This window comes from Hyaena hyaena, unplaced genomic scaffold, assembly GCF_003009895.1.
Source record: "Hyaena hyaena isolate Hyena2069 unplaced genomic scaffold, ASM300989v1 scaffold_121, whole genome shotgun sequence".
Taxonomy (NCBI): Eukaryota; Metazoa; Chordata; class Mammalia; order Carnivora; family Hyaenidae; genus Hyaena; species Hyaena hyaena.
The window spans coordinates 1,619,118-1,632,949 of NW_024080753.1; the positions used below are offsets into that span (position 1 = coordinate 1,619,118).

General features: G+C 45.9%; 1 protein-coding gene across 2 annotated transcripts in view; it reads right to left on the bottom strand.

Moving 5' to 3' along the window:
• Positions 1 to 13,832, bottom strand: part of LOC120235076 (myelin associated oligodendrocyte basic protein) — a 39,554-nt gene that overhangs the window by 10,861 nt on the left and 14,861 nt on the right. The window contains exons 2-3 of one of the 2 annotated variants that reach the window (XM_039237193.1): positions 10,175 to 10,384; positions 9,794 to 10,039 (exon numbers count right to left, since the gene is read on the bottom strand). In XM_039237193.1, coding sequence (XP_039093124.1) covers positions 9,794 to 10,039; positions 10,175 to 10,380 — 452 coding nt within the window. In that variant the 5' untranslated portion in view covers positions 10,381 to 10,384. Of the gene's footprint in view, positions 1 to 9,748; positions 10,040 to 10,174; positions 10,385 to 13,832 lie in introns of both variants that reach the window. The other variant, XM_039237194.1, reaches the window with a different exon arrangement.

Consider the following 13,832-nt stretch of genomic DNA (forward strand, 5'->3'; position numbering starts at 1 on the left):
GAGGCACACTCCAGCAAGAGGCATGCACACCCTTGTGTCTGAAATGTAGCAGTGGAAGTGCCAGATGAACCAAGGGGGGAGGTGGCCGGCCATCTGATCAGCAAGAAGTGTGAAGGCTCTTAAGTCAAAGGGCTATGCAAAGCCTCCCTAGCGCTGACGATAATGACGATTCTGCAGACACAGGAGGGGACTTCTTTGCCTACGTGAAATACTCTGCACATCATTCCCACTGACCAATTCAAAACAGGAAACTAACAGGTAATTATTACACAAAGTCAAACCCTATATAAAATGTCCTAGTCATCTTCCTGTAGCACAGCTTTGAAGAATGAAAATTATAAAGACTGTCCGCATAGATGAGCATCTAATTTAGGCTCTAACCCCTTTTAGTAATCCAGAAAGCCAATTTGGCAAAGACTTAATCTTATTAAAATATTTCTCTAAGAAGGAAATATTCTAAGTGAAATAGTAGTTTAAACCATACAAATATTAGGCATACATATTGAAAAAGAATAAAGAAAGAACTATCTCCATTCACAGACAACAGGATTGTCAGAATAGAAAATCCTAAAGTCTATCCCAGAAAAAAAGCTATACCATGTGAGTTTAGCAAGATCACAAGCTACATGATCAATATACAAAAATCAATAATATTTTTATACTGGCAATGAACAATTGAAAATTGAAATAGAAAAAATACTATTTTAATAGTACCTAAAAGCATAAAGTGCCTCATCATAAAGCAAACAAAATATGTACAAGATCTATGTGCTGAAAACGAAAAGCAAAAAGGACCTAAATGAATGGAGAGATATACGATGTACATGGATTCAATATTGTTACAGTTCTCAGCTGTTTGTTTTATAAACTCAATACAATCTCACTCAATTCTACCAGGATATATTATATAAGTGGACTCAATGACCCTAAATTTTGTATGAAAAAGCAGAGGAACTAGAATAGTCACAACCAATTTCAATAATAAAGAATAATGTTGGCAAATTCACACTAAATTGATTTCAATATTTACTATAATGCTACAGTAATCAAGTTGGTAAAGGAAGGATACATAGATTAACAGAACAGAATAGAAAGTCCAGAAAAAAGCTCACACATTATAGTCAACCGATTCTTTACAAAATTGCAAAAGTCATTTAGTATAGAACCTTCTCAAAAAATGGTTTTGGAACAATTGGATATTCATATGCAAAAAAATGAACTTCAATCCATACTTCACACCATTTACAAAATATTAACTCAAAACGTACAATAATGTAAATGTAAACCTCCAGTTTTAGATTTCTAGAAGAAAACATAGGAGAAAATCCTCATGAACTTGTGTTAGGCAAAAAATTCTTACATACAATACAAGAAGCATGATCTATAAAGGAAAAAAAAGATAAATTGGACTTCATCAAAATTTTAAACTTTAGTTCTTCAAAAGACACTGTTAAGAAAATGAGAAAGCAAGCCAGGCAAGCCACAGACTGGGAAAAAAATATTTGCAAAACATGTATTTGATAAATATATTAAATTTGATATATTTGATTATACATTAAAAATACATCCATATATATTTTTTAAACTTCCAAACACGATAACAAGAAAATAACAACCCACTTTCTACAATGGGCAAAAGATTGAACACGCACCTGACCAATAAGTAAATATTACCCATCTTTGGTGGATGATATATAAGTTCCTTTAAAGATGTTCAACATCGTTAGTCATTAAGAAAATATAAAATTAAAACAACAATGAGATAGCACTGCACACCTATTGGAATGGACAAAATTTTAAAAACTGACAGTACCAAGTGCTGACAGCATGCAGAGCATCCTACATTGCTAATGGGGATACAAAATAGTACAACCCCTTAGGAAAACAATTTAGCAGTTAACATATGACCCAGCAATACCAGTTCTAGGTATTTACTCAAGAGAAAAGAAAATTTACACTCACATGAATGTTTACAGCAGGTTTATTCATAACCATCAAAAACTGGAAATACCTTAAATACGCTCCAACTGGTTAATGGAGAACTATGATAGGTACATGCATATAATGGAATACTACCCAGTGATAGAAATTTTAAAAACTGCTGTTTTGTGCAACACCATGGTTCAATCTCAAATGCATTATGCTAAGGGAAAGAACCCAGACTCAAGAGGGTACATACTATATGATTCCATGTATATGGCATTTTAGACATAAGACAAAACTGTAGGGACAGAAGACAGATTGGTGGCTGTCAGGGCTTGGGGACTGACTGCAAAGAGGAAGTATGAGGGAAATTTGGGGGAGAGGGTGATGAAAATACTCAACGTCTTGATTGGGATGGGAGTTACATGATTGTGTGCATAGAACTATTTACTGAAAAGGTCAAATTCTACATGCAAATTATATTTCAATAAACCTGATTTGTATAGGATATGTGTGTGGGGGTGTAGTACACATATATACATGACACTTTGGGGGTCCACGGCTTCCTCCTTTATCTGAATGCAGGTAACTGAACTATGACTGCCCAAAAGCTAACACTTAACAAGCTAAGTGATATTATGAGCATAACCCTGCTTATACCCAACCGCCCCTGGCCTGCTCTCTGTTATTTTCCAGTGAGACTCAGCTGCCTGGAAACTGACATGGTGAAGACAGATGGTTGGATTCATCCAAAGTTAGAGTTTTTCCAAAAATATGAGATAGATATTCAGAGGGTAGGGGGGTGTAGGGTATTTTTGAAAGAGATTAAAATGTTGAGCCATGGCTTCTAAGTTGGAGAGGGAGGAAAGGGAAGAAAGGAGTCTGAATAGACATTTTTTTCGGAGAAGCCAGAAGATGGCCAACAGGTCCATGAAAAGATGTTTAACATCACTAATCATCAGAGAAATGCAAACCAAAACCGCATGAGAGATCACTCACACCTGTTAGAAAGACTATTATCAAAAAGACTGGATATACCACACGTCGGTAAAGATGTGAAGAAAAGGCGACCTTTGTGCACTGGTGGTGGGACTGTAAATTGGCACGGCCACTACGGAAAACAGCATGGAACTTCCTCAAAATATTTTTAAAAAACTACAATATGGTCCAACAATTTCATTTCTGGGTATTCATCCAAAGAAAATGAAAACATTAACTCAAAGAGCTATATGCACCTCCATGTTCCTTGCAGGATTATTTATAATGCCCCAGATATGGAAACAACCTAAGTGTTCATCAATGGGTAAATGGATAAAGAAATTGGGACTTACATATACAATCGAATATCATTCAGTCATAAGAAAGAATGGTCGCCATTTGCAACAACATGGATATACCATAAGAGCATCGCACTAAGGGAAATAAGTCAGAGAAAGACAAATACCAAACTCAAAGAGAACAGATTGGTAGTTGCCAGAGGTGGAGGATTGGGGGGAAGGGGGTAGGAGAAATGAGTGAACTTGGGTTCTTTTTAGTTCGATAAATTGAGTAATTTATAATACAACACAATAAATATAAAAATCAAACTATCGAGAGGGAAAAAAAAGGGGGGAGCCTGGTGAATGGAGAAGGGAAAACAAGGGCCAAGCACTAGGAGTGCCTGGTGAGGTTTAAGAGCAGATGCTGTGGGCACATTTGACAACGCAAGCCGGGAGAAGAGCAGACTTGATGTGGAGTTGGCTGCTGCGGCTGGTGATTGCGGACGTGGTCACTCGTTTCCCTGCTTGGAGAAGAAACTCCGTAAAAACAAAAGTTTCATATGCAGCTCCACCGATCAGAGCTCAGCAGGCCCTCAGTACTTTCCCAGCCTGGTCTCTGGTACTCAAAACTCTAACCTTCTCACCCACCCCCAGCTCTCTCATCCTTGGGTAGGACTTGCCTTCGTCTCAGTGACCACTAACGGGTCTCTCTCATTCCTTTGCAAAACCGAATGGCTTCTCCTGCTCCCAGCAAAGGCCAGTCCCTCCACACATACTATGAAGGAGCCTTACTCTGTTAACAATCTCCATTCCCCTTCTTGTTTCCGGTCTCACTCTAGTCTCCATACCGCTTCCCACTAACCCTTACTGTGCTCTGAGTTATAGAAAAAAATATAGAAGTAACATTGGCCGTCATTTGTTGGGGGGAAATTTGGAGCTTAAGACGGTGCTTCGGTTTTCAATGTGGTTGCTGGGAGGGACAGTACCGTTTCTTGCTGAGATAGTAAATAAGAGGGAAGGGCGAGTCTTTGTGGGAAAGGAGTCCAGTGGAGATGGTTCGGTTTGGCAACATCCGAGTTGATCTGCTGGGCAAATGGGCCCATCGATGAGTTTAATGTCAGGGCTCCAGTAAGGTTTGAAAGTCAGCAATGCGCCAGTCACAAGAGAAGAAAACATTGGCCAAGCAGCAGGCTCAGGATAAAACCCCAGGGGATCCCAAGGTTTAGCAATTAGCAGAAATGCAAGAATTCACAATGCAGGCAGGAGAAAAGTTCACGCAGTGAATTAGGAAATAGAGGGGTCATGAAATAGAGCAGAGCATTTAAAGGTATCTTTTTAAATGTTTATTTATTATTGAGAGAGAGAGAGAGAGAATGTGAGTAGGGGAGGGGCAGAGAGAGAGGGAGACAGAGCTGGAAGCAGGCTCCAGGCTCTGAGCTGTCAGCACAGAGCCCGATGTGGGGCTCGAACCCCTGAACCTCGAGATCATGACCTGAGACAAAGTCAGATGCTTAACCGACTGAGCCACCCAGGCGCCCCTAAAGAGAGAATTTAATGACTGGGTGAGACTGAGTGAGTGAGTAGCCAACAAATTTAACAGACAGCACCACTGATATAAAGACTGAATTGAGCCTTCATCAAGCAAAGCAGCACAAAGACCACAGGAAGGCTGTTAAAGCAGATGCTGCCCGTCCCTGGCCCGTCGCCTGTACCCCTGTGTGCACACTGGCTGAAATTCTAGATGCCTTTCTCGGCCTGGGGGCTGTTTCCTGCTACAGCAGCTCACTTTGCCATCCGCTTGGCAGGCCAGAAGTGTCAAGGAATTAACACTGCCCTCAAGGCAGAATCGGTTGGCCAGTGACTGGAGGCCTGGTGTATAAACGGCCCGGCTCCTTCGCTCCTTGGATGGAGAGCTAGCAGGCTTACGCCCCAGGAGCCCACAGTGAGAACTGGTTTGATGACACTATCATCTGCTTCCCTTTCTGTGTCACTTCCTCGTTTCTCCAGCCTCCCCCCCCCCCCACAAATAAACAACTTGGCCTTGCATTGTTGCTTCTGGAGGAACCTGCACGGGAGAAATTTCAGTGAGGTGCTACAGGGAGAATCAGGCGCAGTCAGCTGAGTAAATGCAACGCAGAGAGGTAAAGGTGATGAATTTACACGATCTTTTTTTTAATTTGCCTGAGAAGGGGAGAGAGAAGAGAGGGCCAGAGACAACTCAGTCATTAAGAGACAATTGAGCATGTTTAGAAGCGAAAGCACTTTCTCTTTAGACAATAGAAAAAGGCTACTGTTGGGGAGGCGCAGCAAGAAGCTGGAGGAAACACGGGGCGGGGGGAGGGGGGGAGGAAGACCACGCAGATCACACATGGGGGGTTGACCTCATCAGGAGAAAATGCTTCCAGCTCTGGGACTGGCAGAAAGGGTTTAAAGACATATGCATATCCTGATAAACATGTTGGGGCCAGTGGAGGCAAACTAGTCTGGAGAGAGGCTGGTGCTCATCCATTCACGGTGGCACGGTGAGGGATTGGTGGGATGAGTGTGGCCAGAGGATGGGCAGCAATGGCACTGAGGCTGTTAGAGAGAGCGGCCAACCATGTGCCCTAGACTGGGGGCGTGGAACCAGGCAGGAGCTGTCCAAATGGAAGAGCACACAAAGCTCATGGGCCCAGAGACCTCTCTGGCTAACCTGGGCCCTTGAGCGCCTGCTCTGCACAGGCACTGTGCTATGGAGACCGGCACCACGTGTAGACGCCCGCTCCTGGACCGGAAGGGATGCGTGCCTTAGGTAGAGCAAGACTCGGGAGTTCATTCATCCGAACTCATGAAAGCAACGAAACTCTCTGAAAGGCAGGCAGAGCCAGAGCCTGAGCTGAGAGTTACCTTTCCCTGACTCTGCTGTTACCTGGGAAATGGTAGGTGAATTTCTGATTCTGTTTGGCTGATGAGACCAAAAATAGATTGGCAGAGTGTAAACACGGGGATGCAAGTAAGCATAATATCTGCCCGGGTGCGATTTTTCCACAAGCACGTAGGAAATAAATTCTTCCTAAGACGTGAATACAAAATCAATGTTTTTGCTGTGTAAATTCAAAGAGAATTTACAGAAGGGCTAGTTTAGCCAGTCCGGCACAAAAAAAGAGAAAATGATCTGTGGTTTTCCAGGAAGTACAAAATGGCAGAGCGTGCCTCTTGGCATGAGGAAGGACAAAAGGAGAGCACGTCGTATCATAGAAAGTGTCTGGAGTATGTCTGGGTCTGCACGCCTGAAAAGCAGGCAGACACCCCTACCTAACAGTCTGAACCTCAACCCCGGTACCCGGTGCTGTCAGTGAGCCCTCTCAGAGCCTCGGCATAATTGCTCTGGGTCAGCACTCTTTGGAAGTAAGTCCTAGCTTGTCAAATATGTAAGCATTTAGAATTGCATTGTTGTTCGGCAGTGCTGATAATTCCAAACAAACTCGAAACTATAGTGTTATAGATAGATGACAGATAGATAGATAGATAGATAGATAGACTGACATAGACGTAGACATAGATATACATATATCTTCTTCCACAGTGTCAAGGGGAAAGTAGGGTGGTTTCTACTCCCTTACCAATGTAACCAGCATGTAGTCATTCAGTGGGTGCATTTGTCTTAACCTTTAGAAGCGATGCCCTGTCACGCCTAGCCCAGGACAGTGCATGGTCAGTAAAACACCGAGCCCTGCTTGCTTCAACTTGACACTCAAAGCTAAGCACTCTGTCTCTGTAAGACCAAATTCTGGGGAGAAGCTGAGAGCCACTTCGAACTTTACCCTCTTGCAATACAGTTATCTCTCCTGGGCTTTGATTTCATCACCTGCTGAAGTGAAACGAGAAAGAAAAAGCAGCTGGAGGAGGAGAAGGACCAGGCAGGTAGAACCCCTGGATGCGGGCTGGGGGTGGAGGCAGCCGAGCTCGGGGCGGTTCCTGGAGGGAAGAGAAGCAGCATCGAGGGAGGGACCGCTCAGAAATCCCATCTGAGCAGCTGGACCGGGGGGCGAACGTCATTTTCTTTGATTGCCCCGAGCTTGGTGCATTGCTGTGCACATGGTCTCGATGAATAGGCTAGAAAATACATGTGGAGAAAGACTGGCCCTCCAAGCTTCTGGTGTGCGGGGCCCAATCTGGTACAAGACATTCGGTGAAGGGATGAGTCAAAGGCACACACAGCACTGCCCAGAGATGTGCGCCTGGCCCCCGTCACTCACAGGCCCCAGTGGCTTCCACAAATCCACAGATCCTCTGCTCCCAAAGCAGAGCCCTGAGGAGCCAGAAGAGGCTTGGCCCCGGAAACATGTGTCAACCCTAAAGGCAAGGGCGACCTGTGAATCCTAAAATCTTGAGGAACTGAGAGCATAAATTAAAAGGGAGATGCCAGACCTTCCTCCCATCAGATATGAGAATGTTCCATAGGCTTCAAGGAATGATACCAATCAGATCCTAAGACTTGAATATTCTCTAGTTTTTAAGATCTATCCAAGGGAATTACTAAGGATCCGAAAGGTTTTTTCACTATTTGTTTAACCTTTAAAGGTCAGAACTCGGGGATGGCGCCATTTCAGAAAGCAAGTCTGCTTCAGAAAATCCTGTTTGGCCCTTTCTTTAAGCGCAATTTAGTCACTCTGCTTAAGAGTGATTTTTCCCCCTTTAACCTTCCCCTCACCCCTTTGGTTTGGGAGAGCCAACGAGCATCAGCAGAGGGAATGAACCTGTGGTGAAGCAATGGCTCCAGTGCATCCCCTCAGGGAATCTGAGAAGGAAAAATGAGTATCTCAGGAAGGGCCCAAATGGTGCATCCTGTGTCACGGGGCACCGTGAGCAGAGGCTTCTGGGTCCCCCCATCCCGGGTGAGCGACAAGCTGAGGAGGCAAGGCCAGCCTGATAGCCACTGAGAAAGTTAACTGAGGGAATCAGATCAGACACAGCATCATAGGATGTCCTTGAGTTTAGCTGGGCACAGACAGATGAACTTGGCCTTCACGGCCTTCCATCTATTGTCCACGCCCTGCCTGAACTCCCAGCCACCCAAGGAGCCACCGCAAACTCACCGCAAATGGTGGCCTGAAGCCACCCCCACAGATGACCTGCCTCGTATCCGATTTGTTTCCTCTACTTCTCACACTTCCTAACCACTGCCGTCAATCACAGCTCACCTGGCCAGGCTCCCTGGACTCGGGCTCCTTGGGAGACCATGATTAACGACTCGGTCACCCAGCATACAACTTCCTGTTCCGGAGTTAGAGACTGGCAGCCTGTTACCTCTTTCACAAATGAACCTCGCCTGATCTTGCATATTTTTAATGCTCTCGCTTTTGGTGCCATGTTTGTGGCCCCCTCCACATGTCTTTACCGCACATCACAGATAATGTGGGTCATTTACTTATGCATCGTTTTGGTCAGTGCTTCTCAAAGGGTGGTCTGCATTCCAACGGAGTCATTATGCTAGGGTGGAAGTGCCACTTATTGGAAATGCAGATCTGCAGATCTCATGGGTCACTCAGGGAACTGGATTCTCTGGAGGCCTCCTTAATACGCTCCTCATTTGATTCTTCTGCAGAGTAAATCGGTAAACAGCAAGGGACAAGCACACTTTGTAACGGGCTATGCAGAGTAAGTATGAGAATCTCAAATACAATTAACACTCCCCATTAACCTTCAAAGCAGCTTCATTTCCAAATGTTAAAAGGACTAAAAAATTGGTCTGTCATGTGTGTGGGCAGGGAGTATATAGGAAATCTCTGTGCCCTCCAATTTGGTGTGACCCTAACACACCTCTAAAAATGGAGTCTACAAAAAAAAAAAAACAAAAAAAACTGACCCACCTAAGATGAGACATACAAATGCATCTCTGGCTCACCTTCTCTCTGCATAGTCTACTTACCCTAGACTAACCTCCTCTCTGAAGCCCCAGATGGGCCGAGCGCTGCTCCAGGCTCCCATAGCCCCAGTGCACTTACTGATTATGACAATATTAAGGTATGTACGTCCTACACTGTGACCATCTACTCCCTTGTTTCATCCTGGTGAGTTACCACTGACTTTTCACTGATGTATTCCCATTCCCCCCACCATGATACATGGAACCCTGGGGAATGCTATCAAGATCGTTGAATGATGGAATGAGTGAATGAATGAATGAATGATGTTGCCACTGAGATGAACAGCAGCTGAAGTGTTTCAGGAGGACGGGTGGAGGACCTGGCCAAACCTCTCCTTTTCTACACATGCTCAGTTATCCCTAGAGTCGCCCTTCTTGTCCAAGAGGCACAGCGACGGAGGGCCTCCTTTGCACGCTCTATTTCTGGGGTGGATACTCTGAGTTGATAAGGCAATCACTTGCAGTCCTCACAGACAAAAGAAGCAATGGCTACTGTCCCTTGAAGTACTGCTCTCCGGCTCTATGAGGAAAACAGCAGCCACGCTAGGTATTTCAAAGAAGGGGATTTAATGCAGGGAATTGACACCGGGTTGGCAAGGCCGAGAGAGGGCCACTGAGGGAACCCAGACGTTAGTAAACACAGGAGGCAGCTACTAACCTTAGGGCGGGGGCAACAAAAGGGAAGAGACGGTGTTACCAGAACCTAGAAGCTTTGACGGGGGACCCCCCACGGCTGGTGCCCGGCCCTCTCTGGGGGCTGCTGCGCGGCGGCTGCTTGGACTTCTGAGGGGGCCGCTGCTTGGCTGGTGGTGGTCGGACCTCTGGGCGGGGGCGCGGTTGACGCTCGGACCTCGGAGGGGACCGTGGCTTGGCAGGTGCTCTGACCACCGCGGGGGGTGCCGCTGGCTGTTGCTTGGGCTTCTTGGGGGATGTTGCCCGGCGGCTGGTGCTGAGGGGGCCAAAAGAAGCTGGAGGCTGGAGCCGTGGCTCTCCTCGGCTGCCTAAGGGATGCTGGCAGGAGCTGGGCACAGGGAGGCGGGCCCTGCCCCCCCACCTTCCGGGGCCCCGGCCGGCGCCCGCTCACCTGGTCTTCTGGCAGGCACAGCAGATCCAGTCCTCTTCCTTCTTCTGGTAGAAGCAGCCGCTTCTACAGATGCTGTACTTCCGGTCCACGATCTCGCGTTTGGAGTTGAGGAAGGTGAAAGGCGGGCAGCAGTGTATGCTGAAGTGCTCCGAAAACTTCTGGTTCTTGGAGAGTCTGGGGCCCTCCTTCACCGTTTTCTGACTCATCTCACTGGAAATCATTGATGCGAGGAGAGGAGGGGGGAGACACGACATAGCACATCAGGCAGAGAGCTGTCGACTGGAGGAGCCCCCTCCCTGCTATTCCCGGGGTCCAAAACTCACATTCAGCCTCGTCCTCCACTCTGAATCTGAAAGATCCACTTTGGAAAGGGATTAAGGGTTTATTCATTTTTATGTGCCTACTTTTTAATTTTGCTTTCTGAAAATGGACACTTTCTTACGTATGTGTCAATGACCCATTTAGGATAGGAAAAATATTACAAAACCAAACATTCCTGTGGAAAAATAATATTCTAGGTTTCAGAAAGAACTCTTCTTTAAAATAATGATAATAAGAATAGTTTGGTACTAAAGCTGTGGTTACTATTCATACACACACATACTGCACCCTCATGAAAAAGAACAATTGACATGTTTGCATCTCACAAACACAACGTTAGACAAAAAAACCCTGAACACAAAGGAATACCAGCTGTACGCCTCAGCTTACATGAGGTTCAAACACAGGCAAAGCCAGTCTGTGGTGCTAGAGATCAGAACATAGCAATGTTTGGAGAAGGTGAGGTCCGGCTAGCAAGGGGCATCAAAGAACCTTCTGGGGACAGAAGATGTCCTGGGTCTTGAGCTAAGAGGTACAAATTCAGTGAGCTATGCACTTAATTTTTGTGCGTCTTACTGTTTACTTCAGTTAAAAAGAATGAGGAGAAGGAAGAAGACTGGGAGGAGGTGGGAATCGAAGAGGAATTTGAGTCTTGGAAAAAACTCCCAAGCAGCGGTAGAAAATTTAATTACCGCAACATCCTTTTGAGGAATGTGACAAATGCGAATGTGACAAATGCAGTAATGGTCCCACCAAACACAACAACAGTGTCACACACGGGGCACATAAGTGACTTTATATATATATATATTTATTTATTTCTAGGAGAGAGAGAGAGAGAGAGAGAGACAGCGTGAGCAGGGGAGGGTCAAAGAGAGAGGGAGATACAGACTGTGAAATAGGCTCCAGGCTCTGAGCTGGCAGTCAGCACAGAGCCCGACGCGGGGCTCGAACCCAAGAACCGCGAGATCATGACCTAAGCGAATGTCGGACGCTCAACCGACTAAGCCACCCAGGCGCCCCAATAAGTGACTGTTAATCAATAAGAGTTGACAGATCCACACGGGCGACGCGCATACATTAGCCAAGGAGAGTGTCCTTGCTGCCGACAAACCCAAGGTCAAGTTAGACACACAGCTGTGCTATGCGTAATGACTCACAGTGTGAGCATTAGAAGTACGTACAAAGGCCGAGGGAAGCGCACTGAGAAGGTGTGAATTATTTGAAGACAGAACAGATGACCTGGGTTTTAAGGATGAATATATTGGAAACAACCGCATTACTCTGAGGGGATATTTTCATTATTGTGGCTTTTGATTATGCTCTCTTCTGCAAATAGAAACGAGGGCTGGGGCGCCTGGGTGGCTCAGTCGGCTGAGCATTCGACTTCGGCTCAGGTCATGATCTCATACTTTGTGAGTCTGAGCCCCACGTCGGGCTGACAGCTCAGAGCCTGGAGCCCTGCTTCAGATTCTCTCTCTCTGCCCCTCTCTTGCTTGCACTCTGTATCTTTCTCTCTCAATAAATAAATAAATAAATAAATAAATAAATAAATAAATAAATAATAAGCATTAAGAAATGAGGGCTGAGGAGCGAACTGAGTGCAGTTAAGAAAACAAAATACTTTTTTTTTTTGCAGTTCGGTTTGAATAGTCCAAACCATGCACTACACCTGTTAAGTGTGTTGCAAACTTCCTTTCCTGGTGTTTCTCCTGCTTTTTCATGAAAAAATAATTTCTATGTAATCAAGTTTCTCAGTTCTTCACCATTCATCAGCTTCTATACATAGTGAGGTATATCCCACTGTAAAAGAAAAGTCCCTCTCGATCCCACTTTCACATCTATTTTCCTGTCTACAGCTCCTCCTCTTTATAGGCAAAGTTTTTGAAAGAGTATCAGTGCTCTTTGTCTCCATTTCTACATCTGTCCTCAGGGGACTCCAATCTGGCTTCTGCTCCTTTCCTCCCAAAGAAAAATGGTCTCCATAGCCCCCCAGAGGTTGTCTTTTTTCATCCCTCCCTCCATCCAAAGGCTTCCCTTCCTGTCACACCACATTCTCCTAGAGCCCCTCTATCTCTAGCCCCTTTTTATCCTTTGGATAAAGATTCATCTACTTTTATTCAAGACTTTTAATGTTACAGTTCTTTGAGGTACAGTAAACGCTAAGTGATTTATGATTTATGATTATGATTCAACCATTCAATTCAGCACTTATCATACACTTAGGTCAAGCCACCACAGTGCTCAGCTGCTCATGGACACAGAGTTGAATCGTGCTTAGTCCAGTCCTCACAAAAGTTATCCGCAGGCTGGGGAGACAGGCAAGGATGCACATGGGGTGTTGATGGCCATAACACCCACTTATTGGGTGCGAGTATGTACAAGATCCTAAAGGAGTTAAGGGGACGGATCAGCTCAGCAGCCCGCTGACACTGAGCTCACAGTGTAGACGTCGGTAGGTGGACATGAGAATGCCTGGGTAAAACGCTCTGGAGGGTCCACAGGAGAGGGGCGACATGCTGGGCTGAGGAAGCAGGTGAAACATCCTGGGGAGAAACATTTCATCTCACCCTGAGATTTGGACAGCCAGAGATGAGGGTATTTGGAGGGGTGAGAATGGTTGGTACCTAAGCAAAGACAAAGAGGGGTCAATTACAGCGCCCTGAGAGCCCGCCCTGCCTGCAGTGCAGGGTGGGAGAGGAGAGGGTGGCCAGATGCAGGTGATGAGGCAGGACGGAGTTACCTGTCGCAGTGAAGGACCCGGCCCTGGTGACCGGGAGCGCCATCATGCCATCAGCCCACCAGAAGTCTAAATGGATGAGAAGGAGTGGGATCATCTCATCGTCAGGAATACCGTGAGATTAAGGCACTCAGGACACTCGGGTGGAAGGTGGGCATCCAAAACTCAGCGGCCAGAGCCGCCATCTTGAGAGGCCTTCACCTCTGGAAGAAGCACAGCCTTGGGAATGGAAGTGATGAGTAGGCACTGAGCAAGGAGCCAGGCCAGGGAAGGCTCCGGGAGGGGTAGTGGGCCTACCTTCCTGCTTCAGGGAGAGGGGCAAGGGAAGAAAGAAGGGCAGAGGCAGCCTGAGAGGCGAGAGGAGGAGCAGCCTCTTAGAAGCGAAATTTCCAACTTTGCAGAGAAGATGGTCAACAGTTCCCAAGGAAACCTTTCTTAGTGCCAACAGGCATTTGGAGAACAATGAGGAACTAAAGTTGATTTTTAGGGTCTGATTCATTGTAAAATCCTTAAAGAGGTGCCAAATCCTCACTCAAATCCTGCACAGTGTGGCGAAAAGTTCAGCTCAAGTTTGAAAATAATGAAACACCCCCAGGC